The sequence below is a fragment of the Sinocyclocheilus anshuiensis genome, unplaced genomic scaffold, assembly GCF_001515605.1.
Source record: "Sinocyclocheilus anshuiensis isolate Anshui unplaced genomic scaffold, SAMN03320099.WGS_v1.1 scaffold282, whole genome shotgun sequence".
Taxonomy (NCBI): Eukaryota; Metazoa; Chordata; class Actinopteri; order Cypriniformes; family Cyprinidae; genus Sinocyclocheilus; species Sinocyclocheilus anshuiensis.
In genome coordinates, this window is record NW_015544154.1 from 999,556 (window position 1) to 1,013,223 (window position 13,668).

A 13,668-nucleotide genomic window follows, 5' to 3' on the forward strand; every position below is an offset into this window, starting at 1 on the left:
ATTGATTAAATAATTTATCAAATAAGAAACAGCATTTATAGTTAAAAACCGTTGTCAGTCCACTGCTGTTAGAAAAATAAATAAATTCACAGATTTATCTAAATATGTATTTCGTCTGTAATCGTATCACTCCGACCAAGCTTTAAGTTATTTTAAGTCCTCTCGGGGACCAACCATTTGAGACGTCCATATATTCCTGCATCTCAATGTTTTATCCACACTTTTAATCTTCAGCTTTTCGCTGCTGATAGACATGAGATAGTGGGCGGTGACGAGCTAACGGACAGAACTTACATCCAATCAGAATGCAGTCTGCAGGAAACGCAACAATACGTAATTAATGCGGAAGCGGATGTGCTTGAATCCTGCACACCAACGAGCCGACAGCGTGCAGCATCACATCTATCGGTATTTGTAGCAAACAGTGAAAACAGTTGTAATCTTGCGTGTGTGAGACACCGAGACCCACTGATTGTGTTATCATGGAGCTGCTGACAGATGCACTGTACTGGATCGGTGCTGTCACTGTGGCCTGGGTGTCGGTGAGCACTCTGTGCTGTCTGCTCAACGGGACTCGCGTGTGGATTGTGGGCAATGGAAATTTGATGAGGGCGACCAAACTCGGGAAATGGGCAGGTTGGTACGCACACTGCAATGACAGATGTCGCGAACGCTTTCATTATTATCATCAGGCAAGCCGCTTCAACAACCAGCCATCAGTTACTGTGTGTTAGCATTGTAACTTGATGGTGGTCGTATGATATTCGCTTGTGTGCAGCTATTTATACACGTTTTTTTGTATGTCAAGATGAAGGTTGGAGCTTAAGTTTTTTCCTCTTTTGTTACACATTTTATACATGACTTACACTCAGACTGTCTAATCCGCTTGACGTACTATCCACATTCCGATAATACTGTTTCCGGGTCCTCTGTCTACTGCTTTGGCTGAAGCTCTCGTTCCTTCAGTGCAGTGCTGTGTCCCTTGTTTGAATAGATCTTGAAAGGGACCAGAACCAATGATTGCAGTACAGAAATACAGACAAGTGCAGTAATGTTACTCTATGGATAAATATTGTGTGGTAAAAAAAAGAAAAATTGCAATTTTGTGTCAGTTTTTTTTAGTGTAGCCTATATCTGTTTACTAATAAGCAAGTATTTAATAGTGAGAATTGTTCCCCAAGCTTAAGTGTCACCACTTCTCTAATAGGTGCAGTTCCGGAAGTAAAAAAAAAAAAAGTCTATTAATTTTCTCCATGGGGAAACGGATTTTTAACTATAACTTATGGACCTTTAAAGATATACATACAATGAGCACCAAGCTTTATTAATTGAATGGAAAATGCTTTGGTTGAGATCTTTTTTTTTTTTAAATAATCCTGGTTAAAAAAACAAAAACTTTTTAATAGTGTGAGTCACTTTGTATCTGCTCTATACAGCCAGATTGCAATATCAAGTAGCGAATCAGTGGTTCATAGCAAACATCTTGTTTTTAAAAGAAATTAAGCAGCATGAGTATGGGCAAGAAAACTTGATTGCCAAGCCATTTCATGGGGTCTTTAGTTTTTCGGAGTGTAAATTGTTTAACATAAGCACAGAAGCTCATAGAAGCACAAGGTCATAATGGCTCTGGGTTATAACTGAGGTGTACTTTGTAACAAAGGGATGAAGGTGATGCTGACCAGGGTGGAAGGGATCTGGAGTTAACCAGTGCACACTCTGCCAATGACTTCTTAGCACAGGAGAGGGAGTCTTTTTGCTTTATTCATAGACCTGACTTTTGACCATGTGCTTATCATATGTGGAGTTCCAAAAGTCCATCATTCTGTAGAGTTTAGACCCGTCACCCCACCAACAAGCTTTGCTCTGATTTTGACTTCAGCTTATATCTAATCAAGTGACTTCCTTGCTGTTGTTAATTTTTAAACCATTTTTAAATGGCAGCTGTCGATCCTCCAAAAACAAGTACTGATCATGTCATAGTTTCAGTCATCTGTGAGAATTTGTTAGTGATACTTAAATGCATTTAGTTTTGACCAATATAAATCAGTGCTTCTCAACCTTTTTTATTCAGAGGCCACTGTTGTCCAGCACAACATTCCAAGGCAAACTTTTTGCAAACTTTTTTTTTTTAACTGATAATATTGATTTTAATTTAATGAACAAAGATTCATTGTATGATTCCAGAATTTTCCAGAATTATGCTCTTCAGAAAAAACAAACAGCGAGAATAAAAGTTGCGCCTTCTTTCTTTGCGTGAACATTTGGGTGGTGTTATGCAAATCTTTCCACATTGTGACGTAGACATGTGGGGGCGTGTTAGAACGAGCCGTTTTAGGTAGGCGTGGCTGACTCTTAACTGTTATAAAGAATATCTCTTTGGATTTGAGACTTTAGTCTTTGCGACTTTACCGATATTCTTTATGCACCAAGAGCTTGTAACACTCCAATGAGTAAGGAAAAATTTAAATCGCATCATATGACCCCTTTAATGGTTCTCAAACAGGGATTCTGGCCCACTAGGGGGTCTTAGCAAATTTCCAAGAAAGATGCATCATTATTAACATATTAAAATGATCTAACTCTCATCATATAATAACTATAAATAACCACTAAATCAATAACTAAATAAAACATGAGTTATCTTGTTTTCAAAAAGCTTTAGTGAAAATAATAAATTAGGTGTATTTTAATGCATTAAAAATAAAATTTGTCTTCATAAATGTGCCCCTTTTAATCTTGAAAAAAGCATATTTAAAAAATAACTTATATGAAAGCCAGTAGGATATTTGAATTCATACAATTGCTTTGCGTTAAGAATAAATGAAAATTCAAGTTTTCACTGCTAATCTTTTAGGGTTCTGCAGTTATTGAGTCAGTGGTTTAAAATGATCAGGTACCATTTATGAATGAACCATTCATGACTGGATTTGTAAACCAAATCCAATTCAAAAAGAATAATTTGTTTATAAATCCCACATTTATACTTCTCTTATGATTTCATCAAGGAGAGCTAGGGAGGCTGTGAAGAGTTTTAATGAGTAACCGCTTAAATTTAGACTGTTCCTTACACAGAGCATCTAAAGCCATATGATAGCTTTGTGTCATTTGTTTTTCCAAGTCAGATCTTTTCAAAGAACTGCTTGATCCATTTAACTCATTGATTCAGTTATCTGGTTACAGAAGTTATTAGCAAATTATCATCCAATAACTACTTAATTTTTTTTTGTTTCTTATATAAAGCTGTGCATTCAGAAGACTTGGTGTATAGTGCATAAATCATGTAAACTGTGATATAGTGGATCTTTTTGTAGTGATGGGAGAAATTAACTTTTTCAAAGCTTCGAATCAACTGAACCAGTTGTTTCGCACTGTTTCTCAGTGAATACGAATGATTCGAATCATTTCGAAACATTTGTAACGTAACAAAGCCTCATTTACTGAAATCACGTGACTTCAGCAGTTTGATATGCGCTCCGAACCACTGGTTCGAAATAAATGATACGCAGATGTTTCGAAGCTTTACAAGGCAATGCTTCGAAAGCACCAATCGCTATCTTTTTGAGGCTTGAAAGCTTCACTTCCCATTAGTTGTTCATTAGTTATTGCATAGATTATAACAAGTAATTTCTAATAAATGTCAGAGGGAAGAATCCCTCAAAGGCATTTAGCAGACACAATTATAAAACATAAGGCAGAAAATGAAACAAAATATGCATAGAAAATAAATGTGGTTGTTTTAACTTTAAAATATGTTGTCTTAAAGGGACAAAGTTCACCCAAAAATGAAAATTTGCTCTTAATTTACTCACCCTCAGGCCAACCAAGATTTAGGTGACTTTTTATCTTCAGTACAACAGTAAAGAAGATTTGGAGATTATGGTGATTAATAAAATGCATGTCCACGGCTACCATCTTTTTCAGAGTCAAAAAATGATATACAGGAAACACAAAATTAATGCCTGTGGCTCCTGATGATATGTTGAGGTCTTATGAAGCGAAACAATCGGTCTCTGCAAGAAACTTAACATTATTTACAACATTATTACCTGTAATCCATAGCCTTAGGCAAACGGTCTGGTTCGTTTGAGAAAATTCTTCTTTTGAACCAGTTAACCAAATTGGACTTAACCGCCTGAAACAGCTCCTGTCTGTAGCCAGCACAGATCTACAAGTTACTCATTCAGAACTCATTTTTGGAATTACTCTGACTTGAAATGAGCCGACATACCTGCATATATGATTTTATGATGCCAACTAATTTTTGTCAGTTAATTCAGTGCTCCAGTTGCTCCAACAGTCTACTGAACTGAGGAAACAGTTCGAACTCAGACTGAAGAACTGATGAGCTGCTGATTTGAGCATGCGTGAACTGAGCACTTGAATGAAGGCACAAAATGAAAGCTTTTCTCATGGTTTATGTAAAAATGGGAGTTGATTAAGACTAGTTTATTCACTTAAAACATCACATTATTAATGGGTGCTTTCTTGCATAGACCAAGCATTTTGCTTCATAACACCTCTTCAGTATATTGTCAGGAGCCACGTCTGTTCATTTTGTGATGCCTGTATGTGCTTTTTTGACGCTCAAAGTCACGTTAGCTGTGGAATTTTATGAATCACCAAAGTTTCAGCTAAAAACTTCTTTACTGTTCTACCAAAGACTTTAGATATACCAAAGACGGTGCATTCCCATTACTTATGAATAGGAGAAAGTCTAATATGCAATATGGCGGAATAGTCCTGCCTTCTCAATGAAAGAGTCAATCACCAATTGATAAAGTCTATAGGTCACTGCAGCTTCCGTAAGAAGCTCCGGATGCTATAGAAACAGTCAACGTTCTGAGACGTGTGCTAGGACAGCGCATGCGCATTGGCTGGTCTAGCCTGAAAAATACGCTTTTTTTAATGCTATTGGAGCATGAGAAACAGCATTTATGAGGCAGTTGCTGTCAGATTTCATTGGTGCTTTCAAATATGAAATTTAATCGTAAGCTTGGTGACCAGTTTTGGAGAATTTGATGTTTCCCCATTCAAAGAGATAGGAGCTGCACTTACATGCCCGAGAGGCATTTCAAAAATGGCAGCAGAGTGAAATCACTTGCCTTAAAGGGACTTTGGTTCTACTGAAGAAAAATTCACCTACTTCTTGGATGGCCTGAGAGTTAATAAATGAACAGCAAATTTTAAATTTTGGGTTGACTATCCCTGAAATACCAGGTATTGTCTTGATAATAATGGCATTGTCTTCATCACTCTGCCATTATTATCTGCATGTCAGTGCGTAGCTACTTTTGTGAATGAAGGCATTTGTTGGCTCAATGAGTGGTTGGATGTAATTGGTTGACTTAACGAGAGCTGCAATTGAACATTTGAGTTCTCGTGTGTATTTACATCTCTCATGAAGAGCACCCTCTGTAACATGTGCCTCGTCTCCTTGTTTTGCACATTATCTCCCTCCATTTAGCCGTCTCTTTTATTGTCATTCCCTCCTCTTTCTCATGGAACAGTGTGCACAGTGTTTCCTCTGCATCCTTTCTTTCTCTCAACTTCTCTGGTGCTTTTACACTGCTCTATTATTAACTGATAAACAGACCAATAGATCTTTTTTTTTTTTAATCAATCAGTCAGTTTAAAATTATACTTTAAAAATAATATATATATATCTCTCTCCTGGTATATTCCTTAATGTCTGAACATGAACTGAGGAAGTGTAGCTTTACAGCTGATCCATGTCCGCTGTAAATGTGTGATTCATCTTCTTTCCAATAAATTCGCATGGTACAGTGGCTTGTCATTTACTGGGAAATTGAGTCAAAAATACTGAAACGTGCATATTACATGTTCGCACAGTCATGCGCATTTCACCGCAATGACTTGACATAATTATGAATATATTATAATGCAATATTTCAACAAGTAATATGATATTGATTGTAATTCTCTGTTGACGTGGCTTTAATTGAAGGCTCTATCATCTTTTGCACATTGTTCTGAATGCTTCATTTATAGATATTTATGCATTGCTGTAATGCTACTGTACTGCACACTCGATCGCAGAAAACATCCACATAGTTCTCCCCCTTTCTGAAAATATCTTGCCTCAGGGAAAAATAAATGCATCTCGCTCTATTTTTAGAGCAGCCGATTTTAAACCCATCCTTTTGAACAGCGCTGCTGATGTGAAGCAAATAAAGCCATCGAGAGAGGCACGTGGCACCCCATGCTATTTAAAGAAGCATGTTACTGGGAGTGGGGGCCCAGGAGACACTTTGAATCCTCTACTGCGGCATCCAATGAGGCGGGAGGATCCCGGTCTGCGGACGGAAAGGGGTGTGCTATTACATAACACTGCAAACATGGGAACATCCAAGGGCAGTGAGAGATGGCACTTTTGTTCTTCTCAAGTTTTCCAGGTTTAAAAGAGCGAGACTTGTAGGCTTGGTGGAGAACTATGCCTACTTGTTACAACCCCTTGGGAAAAAAAATAGACTTGTTGTGGATCAGTAAGTAAACTGTAGCTTGAACAGTACCGGTAATGAATATATTCATCTGATATTGTTAATCACTTAATCTAAACCTGCAATGAACGCCGCAACATGTGTAAAAAAATGTTTAAATAAAACTGCATTATTGGCTGCAGTTAGCACAATACAACACAGTCGGGTCCAAATAATGGTGTTTACACTGTTGTACAGCTTCATTCTTGTTGGTTCATTCACTAGCTCCTCATAGTGTGACATTTGAGCTGGAGTGAATGCTGCATCAAATGCATGGGTTCTCTGTACGGATGCATGTACGGCCTGCTCCGTGAGCCCGGGGAGGAGGAGTGCAGTGCATGCGATGCCGGGGGAAGCTGAGGCTCGTTTGTATTCAAGTGCTGCAGCTGTTCCAGACGAGGCTGCAGTGCCTGCCTGGTATTTTTAATCTTCTGTTCTTTTTTTAGCCTTCAGAATATTTAGCGGCAGCAGCATCAGTGTGCGCTGTGAGGGGGCGTCTTCACTCTTATAAGATCATTTCTCAGTTGACCAGACTCCAGCATTTAATCTTTTGATATGTAGCTCGAGAAGGTTGACGAAAAACACTTTTCTTCATGCTTGTGATAACCCGACAGTCACTAATGTGAAATTAACAAGGGGTGTTTCCCTGTTGCCACCTCACATGTTCGCAAAACTGAAATGCTTCTCCAGGTTGTCTAACCTTGAGGTTTTAATGAAAGATCATTTTGTTTTTCTCAGTTGCTTTTCATATGCCTGATAGGAAGGGGTTGTGTCTGACTAATGTACAGTTTGTGTGAGAAATTAATTAATTCACTGGGCTGTTTAACGTCATTGTTTAGCTCTATACTTTAAAAATAACTTGAATCACACTGACCCAAATTAGTCATCACTAGCTTTGGCATCAACTTCCGAAGATTTTTCTCTGACATTTTCTAACAGATGATGTTCAATATCTGTGAATGTTTCTCTCAGATGCTGGCTTAGTGCTGCAATATCGCAGGAAATATTGTGCTGGATTTTTAGGAAGTGCCTGAACCCTTTTATTGCAGAAGGTTAGGTTGTGTTACATTTTACTATAAGCTTTTTCTTCAAAATGCAAATGAAGTGAAAATATTTTATAATATAGGCTATACAATACTGTTCAGAAGTCTGCGGTCAGAACATTTGTGCAAGGATGCTTTTACTTGATCAAAAGTGACAGTAAAGCCTTCTATAATGTTACAAAAGATTTTAAATAAATGCTGTGTTCTTGTGAACTCTCTATTGATCGAGGAATCCTGAAAAAATGTCAGCAGCACAACACATGATAATAAGAAGAAATGTTTCTTGAGCACCAAACCAGCATATTAGAATGATTTCTGAAGGATCATGTGACACTGAAGACTGGAGTAATGATGCTGAAAATTCAGCTTTGCCATCACAGGAATAAATTACATTTTAAAATATATTAAAGAGAAAAAAAAGCTGTAATATTTCACAGTATTACTGTTTTCATGTAGTTTTGCTGAAATAAATGCAGCCTAGCTGAGACTTCTTTCAAGAACATGAAAAAATCTTACTGATTACAAACTTTCACTGGTAGCGTAATTTAAGATCAAGTAATGACACATTTAGTATGTAGTAGTATGTATTTTGTTCATTTGTCATGTATCATTTGTTTGTCATCCTTAGTGAAATGATTCAATAGAGTGAGAATCATTTGTACAATAGTCAAATGCCTTACATTTTGTTCTATTTTTATATTGTTTATCGTTGTGCGATATATTGTGATGTTATATTTGAATTAAATTGTATTTAAAGGGATAGTTCGCCCAAAGATGATGACACAGTTTTTTATTTTTGGTGATCTCTCTCTTTAAACGCAGTAAGCAAGTAAGAGCTTGACTGGTACATTCCTTATCTTATATTAAGCTATTTGTGTTATTTTTTAAGGAACAGATAATGCATTGACATTTCTTCATAAATTTGTCATTTAAGTGAAGGACAAGGCTACTTTATGAAATTCTAAACATTGTTAGAGCCTTGAAATGCAAGGCGATCAAATAGCTAATGTAGTTTGTTGATTGTGCTTTACTCCGAATAGTCATTGTGGAACAGTGCTCTTAATTTTACTCAAATCAAGATATTTTTGCACCTTTTCTGCAGACAGGATGTGAACAGATATATCTTCTTTACACTGGATGTCTAGTTAAACTGTATATTACATGTGATGCGATACAATGGCGCAAAACACGTGAGGTCTTTTTACTAAGTAGAGTTTTTCTGAATAAGACTCCCATTCATTCACATTTCCAGCGTGTGTTGTGGACATTGCTCAGGGTGTGTTATGAGATGGAGGCATTTGGCCATACAGCAGCATTCATAAAAAATTTCCCTCTCTTAGTCCTCACCTAGCCGTACACGCTTGGAGCATTTAGACCCAACCAGTGTTTTTTTTCCTCCGCTCATGTGGAGTAATGTATTGTAAATGTGCTTAAAAATAACTGGGAAAATGGTTCCCTTGCCTCTAACTGTGTGCCGCCCCCTGCCAACTGTACTCTCCTTTAGCCGCTTGCCTTTCACTCTTCCCTTTTCTATTTTTAACTGCCCCCAGGATCAGTCCTCATTCGCTCCTCCCTTGCGCTGTCTTATTGTTCGTCATCCACCCCTCCCTCGCCACACTCTCTTGTGTTACTCCAGCCGGTGTATGCGGGCTGCCCATGTAAATCTTTAATCAGTGCTGGCATCTCTGACACCAAAGATGCCAGGCTAAAGGGTGGGGATGTGTGTCCCGTGTCCTTGGTGCCCGGTGAACAGGGAACAGAGCATGAATTCAAGCTTGTCTGCTCTTTCTATAAATGTGAAGCCGTTTCCCTCTTTGCTTACCTTCAAGCTATTTTTACAAAGGTGAACCACGTTTGAGGGGTAACGGGGCTTGTTGTCTAGGTGTAGCCAGGACAACTAATCAAAAACGGTACAGGAACTTGCTGTCATTTCCATGCTCTCATCAGCAGGCACCCACCCATGTTTAACGTCCCTGGACACTTTAGTTTTTTTTTTTAAATTGAAAATAATACAGTTAGTTTTTATGGCCGAATTTAATGACGTCTTCTCTCACGACAGTAACAGCTTGCACTGTTTATCAAAATGCATAATTACATCTATCAGCGTGTCTTTACACATACGTTGAGTTACCTGGTGTGCATTTAGTGTGCTTGATAATTTATAATCTCTGGCTGACTATTGTCTTTTTCCCTATAGTTGTGACTGGGGCCACCGATGGAATTGGAAAATCCTATGCGGAGGAGGTAAGATTCCTCAGGTTTTATTTGTGTTTTTTCCTCTCTCTTCAGGGAAATCACATTGAGTCATCAAACTAGAGGTCTCAGTCAGAGTTCAGGGAGAACTCCACTCTCAAAGGTTTGCCGCGAACAGTCGACAAACCGGCAAGAATTTTCCACCCTGCTGCTTCTCATTTCTACCGTTTGATGGCCTTTATGAATTGTGCTTTTTGTTATATACTGTTTTGATCTGATTCTGTAATAGTGTACTAGGATGATTAGGATCATTTTGATGGTAATACGGATGGAAATGGATGATTTGATTGTGAAGGCTAGTTTACTGTAATTATGATCTGATCATAAGTGATTTAATGTATAATCAAAAGAAAATAATACAATTATAATTATAATGTATAATGTGAAATGTTTCTGATTCTGTGCAGCTTGCTCGACGAGGTTTTGCTATCGTTCTCATCAGCCGTACTCAAGAGAAGCTGGATGAAGTGTCCAAAGCTATTGGTAGGTGTTTGCTTAGATCTTTGTAATAACACTGTATGGACCTCGTTTACTAAACGCAATGAATTTTCCGTAAATCATTCATACAGCCATTCTTGACAAATTTTTATGAAAGTGCTTGTATTATCAAAATGTAAAATGTAATGTTATTTAGCCCAAGACTGGTTGCCCACTGAAGCTAAGCAGGGTTGAGCCTGGTCAGTACCTGGATGGGAGACCTTCTGGGAAAACTAGGTTTCTGATTGAAGAGGTGTTAGTGAGGCCAGCAGGGGATCGACTAATATATAATAACTAAATCAGTTAGTTAAATGTGAAAATAAATTTCACTGATGATTTATAACAGCTGCATAGTCCATGTTCCTTTTTATTATAGATTAAAATTATTCAGAGTGTGTGTAGTGTTTGTCTGCAAGATTGACAATTTATTTATATTTTTATTATGCATATGGACAATTAGTCTATTTGGCGTTTAAGGAAATTACTGGACCCATACCTGAGAAGGGAGTCCAGAAGATCCCACAGCCTTCCTGTACACATAATTCATATAGTTGTAATTCATGGGTGGTATTTTTATGTTTATTGTGAATGAGCATGCCCTATTTACAACATGATTATATCTGAGGTTTTACAAAGCATTTGTGAATCAGGAGGACCGCTTTCAGGGAAGGTCTGCATTACACGTGTTATGGAAAATATAAAAATGAAAACGAATTCAAAATATGACTTTTAAAATAGGTCAATGATAGTAGAATAACACTGCTATTTATTGACAAAGTTTGTAGCTTTTGTTATTGACAGTATCAAAATGGCCAGATATCGTTTGGTTATGCCACCACTCTGTTTATTCATTATTTAAAAATACACTATTATGAAATTAATACTCTGATCATTGTATTCCTAATGCTGTTGTTTTATGTGCATTGTATTGCTGTAGAAAAGAAAATCATTAAATTTAAAAAAATATATTTTAATCATTTACAATTTTATACGTATAATTAATTTTTGATTGTGTTCTTTATACCACTGGCACCACAAGAACAAAGCAAAGGCAGGATCTCCTAGTATGGCATCGTTGAATGAATGGAGCAGCAGTGGCCGAATCGCAGATGCCCCCCCCCCGCCCCCCATTCATTTTTTCTTGTCCTTTGGTTGGCTGACTCCTGATTTGAGGAGGATGGCATGATTTAGAGCATGCATGCACGTGTGTGTGCCCATTGTGCTGGAAAATGTGCGTTTGTTTGTGTGCAGAGGACCTGTGGGGTACCTATTCGTGTGTGTGTGTGTGAAAGAGTCGTGAGGAGCAAGTACTGCTCCTGTTTGTGAGGCAGCGAGTGTCTCCCTCTGCTAAATGAATGTGGATGTTAATGAGCGGAGTTATTTTTAGCTCTGTGTTGAAAGGCAGGCACTCTGCCAATTGAGCTGGATGCAATTGGAATTATTTGACAAAAGTGATGGACATAATGACTGTTGCGTTACATGTGTGGTGTAGTCCTCCAAATGGGCGGGACTTCGGTATGGTGTATATTATATTCAAACTTGTGTTTTATACAGTTTTTAATAGGGCTGCACGATTAATCAAAATTAAACCAAAATCGCAATATGGCTTAGTGGGATTTGATTAAATAAATATGAAATATGAAGCTGGGCACTGTGATCATTTACACATGAGCAGCTCGTGATCTGGTGTTTTCAGTGTCTTGGAGCAAATGAACTTATAATATTCAATTGAGAACGTAATGCATCAACCTTCTTCCCTAACTTTTAATGAGAGGCATTTATAACTGTGGTTTTCTACTAAAATAAAAGTTTGATTGGAAATGAAGAAATAAAGATGTAAACATTAGTTTTGTAATTTTATAGTTGTACTGTAAAATAAATTTTGTATTGTTTTTCTCAAGTTCTAGATTTTTATTACAGTTAGATATAATAAAAGTAATATTTCTTATGTTTAATATTTATTTAGTTGTGAAGACCTGAGTAACTTAAAAATAGATACCATTATACACCAGTACAGCAAATTTTCACTAGGTTGTGTGTAGATTTATTAGGATATTGGATCTTTTTTTAACCCCCAATTTCCTAATGTGACTTTCTGAATGCATACTGTATATACATGTCAAATTTCTTTCAATGTAGCAGAGCAGTGTCTACTACAGCGAGTATGTGAATGGAGTTCTCTGTGTTTCTTTCGTTCACTCTCCTCTCCTCCATCCATATTCTGACATATTCCGTAATTAAAGTACTTTTACAACAGAGCATTTTTGTGTATTTAACAGAATTGAATGATGCTCTGGTGAAGAGAAACTGCAATTGCAGTTTAAGTGACATGCTTTGTTGCAGTGATGTTATTTGATGTTAGTTATATTAGTTGATTTATTGGAATTTTACATTGAAAACAGTGTCTCGCTTTCATCGAATCAAACCAATGCAAGACAGGGTTGCATCATGTTGTTAACATTCTATGACATTCCATAAAGCACTTGCATTCCTAATGTTTTGCAATTGTCTGCTTTTCCTTTTGTTCCCCCAGAGAGCAAGTATAATGTAGAGACCAAAACCATTTCTGCTGACTTTGGATCTGTGGACATCTACCCGAAGATTGAGTCTGGACTGGCCGGACTGGAAATAGGAGTTTTAGGTATGTTACATACCTATAATTTAGTTGATAGTGGAATTGTCTCTTCAGTGATGCTTTAGTATTTGCTGCCAGCTATGGGAAGGTGGAGGGAACTACCTGTGTTTCCAGATCTCTTTTTAAAATAATCTGTTTTTATTATTATTATTATTATTATTATTGCTCAAGCGCTTTGCAAGTAATTTTTTAATAACCTGCTCTTAAATTCTTGTATGTCTCTTCCTCCTGCAGTTAACAATGTTGGAGTGTCTTATTCTTACCCAGAGTTCTTCCTCAACATTCCTAATATTGACAGTGTGAGTTTGTGTAGCCACTTGTGCATTACGCAAAACTTCCATTTGATTAATAGAAGTATAATTGTCTGTTGTGAGTTGTTTTGTTGCTGTTTGTTTTGGTTGGTAACGAATTGACAGTTGTGATTGCAGTTCATCAGCAATATGATCAACATCAACATTACATCAGTTTGTCAGGTAAGAGAAAGTTGCTCCTCACTCAAGTCTTAGAAACAGCCTTTACTCGTCCACTGTGACTCTGAAAACAAAGTGTATGTATAAATTAGAGATGTACTGATACATAATTTCTCCGCCGATACGATAGCCGAATATTCAGAATGACATCTGCCAATACTGATAAAAATATCTCTCAACTAATTCTGTAAACTATGCTGGGGCCATCTCATGGAACGTTACTTTAAAGGGGTCATATGATGTTGCTAAAAAGAACATTATTTTGTGTATTTGGTGTAATGAAATGTGTTTAT

The 13,668-nt window shown here is 37.2% G+C and overlaps 1 protein-coding gene across 1 annotated transcript in view; it reads left to right on the top strand.

Moving 5' to 3' along the window:
* Positions 1–330: 330 nt before the first annotated feature.
* LOC107695363 (very-long-chain 3-oxoacyl-CoA reductase-B-like) overlaps positions 331–13,668 on the top strand; it is an 18,756-nt gene continuing 5,418 nt past the window's right edge. Inside the window, exons 1-6 of the mRNA XM_016495244.1 lie at positions 331–636; positions 9,738–9,784; positions 10,201–10,276; positions 12,804–12,911; positions 13,140–13,204; positions 13,334–13,378. Of these exons, the coding sequence (XP_016350730.1) occupies positions 483–636; positions 9,738–9,784; positions 10,201–10,276; positions 12,804–12,911; positions 13,140–13,204; positions 13,334–13,378 (495 nt within the window). The 5' untranslated portion in view covers positions 331–482. The remainder of the gene's footprint in view (positions 637–9,737; positions 9,785–10,200; positions 10,277–12,803; positions 12,912–13,139; positions 13,205–13,333; positions 13,379–13,668) is intronic.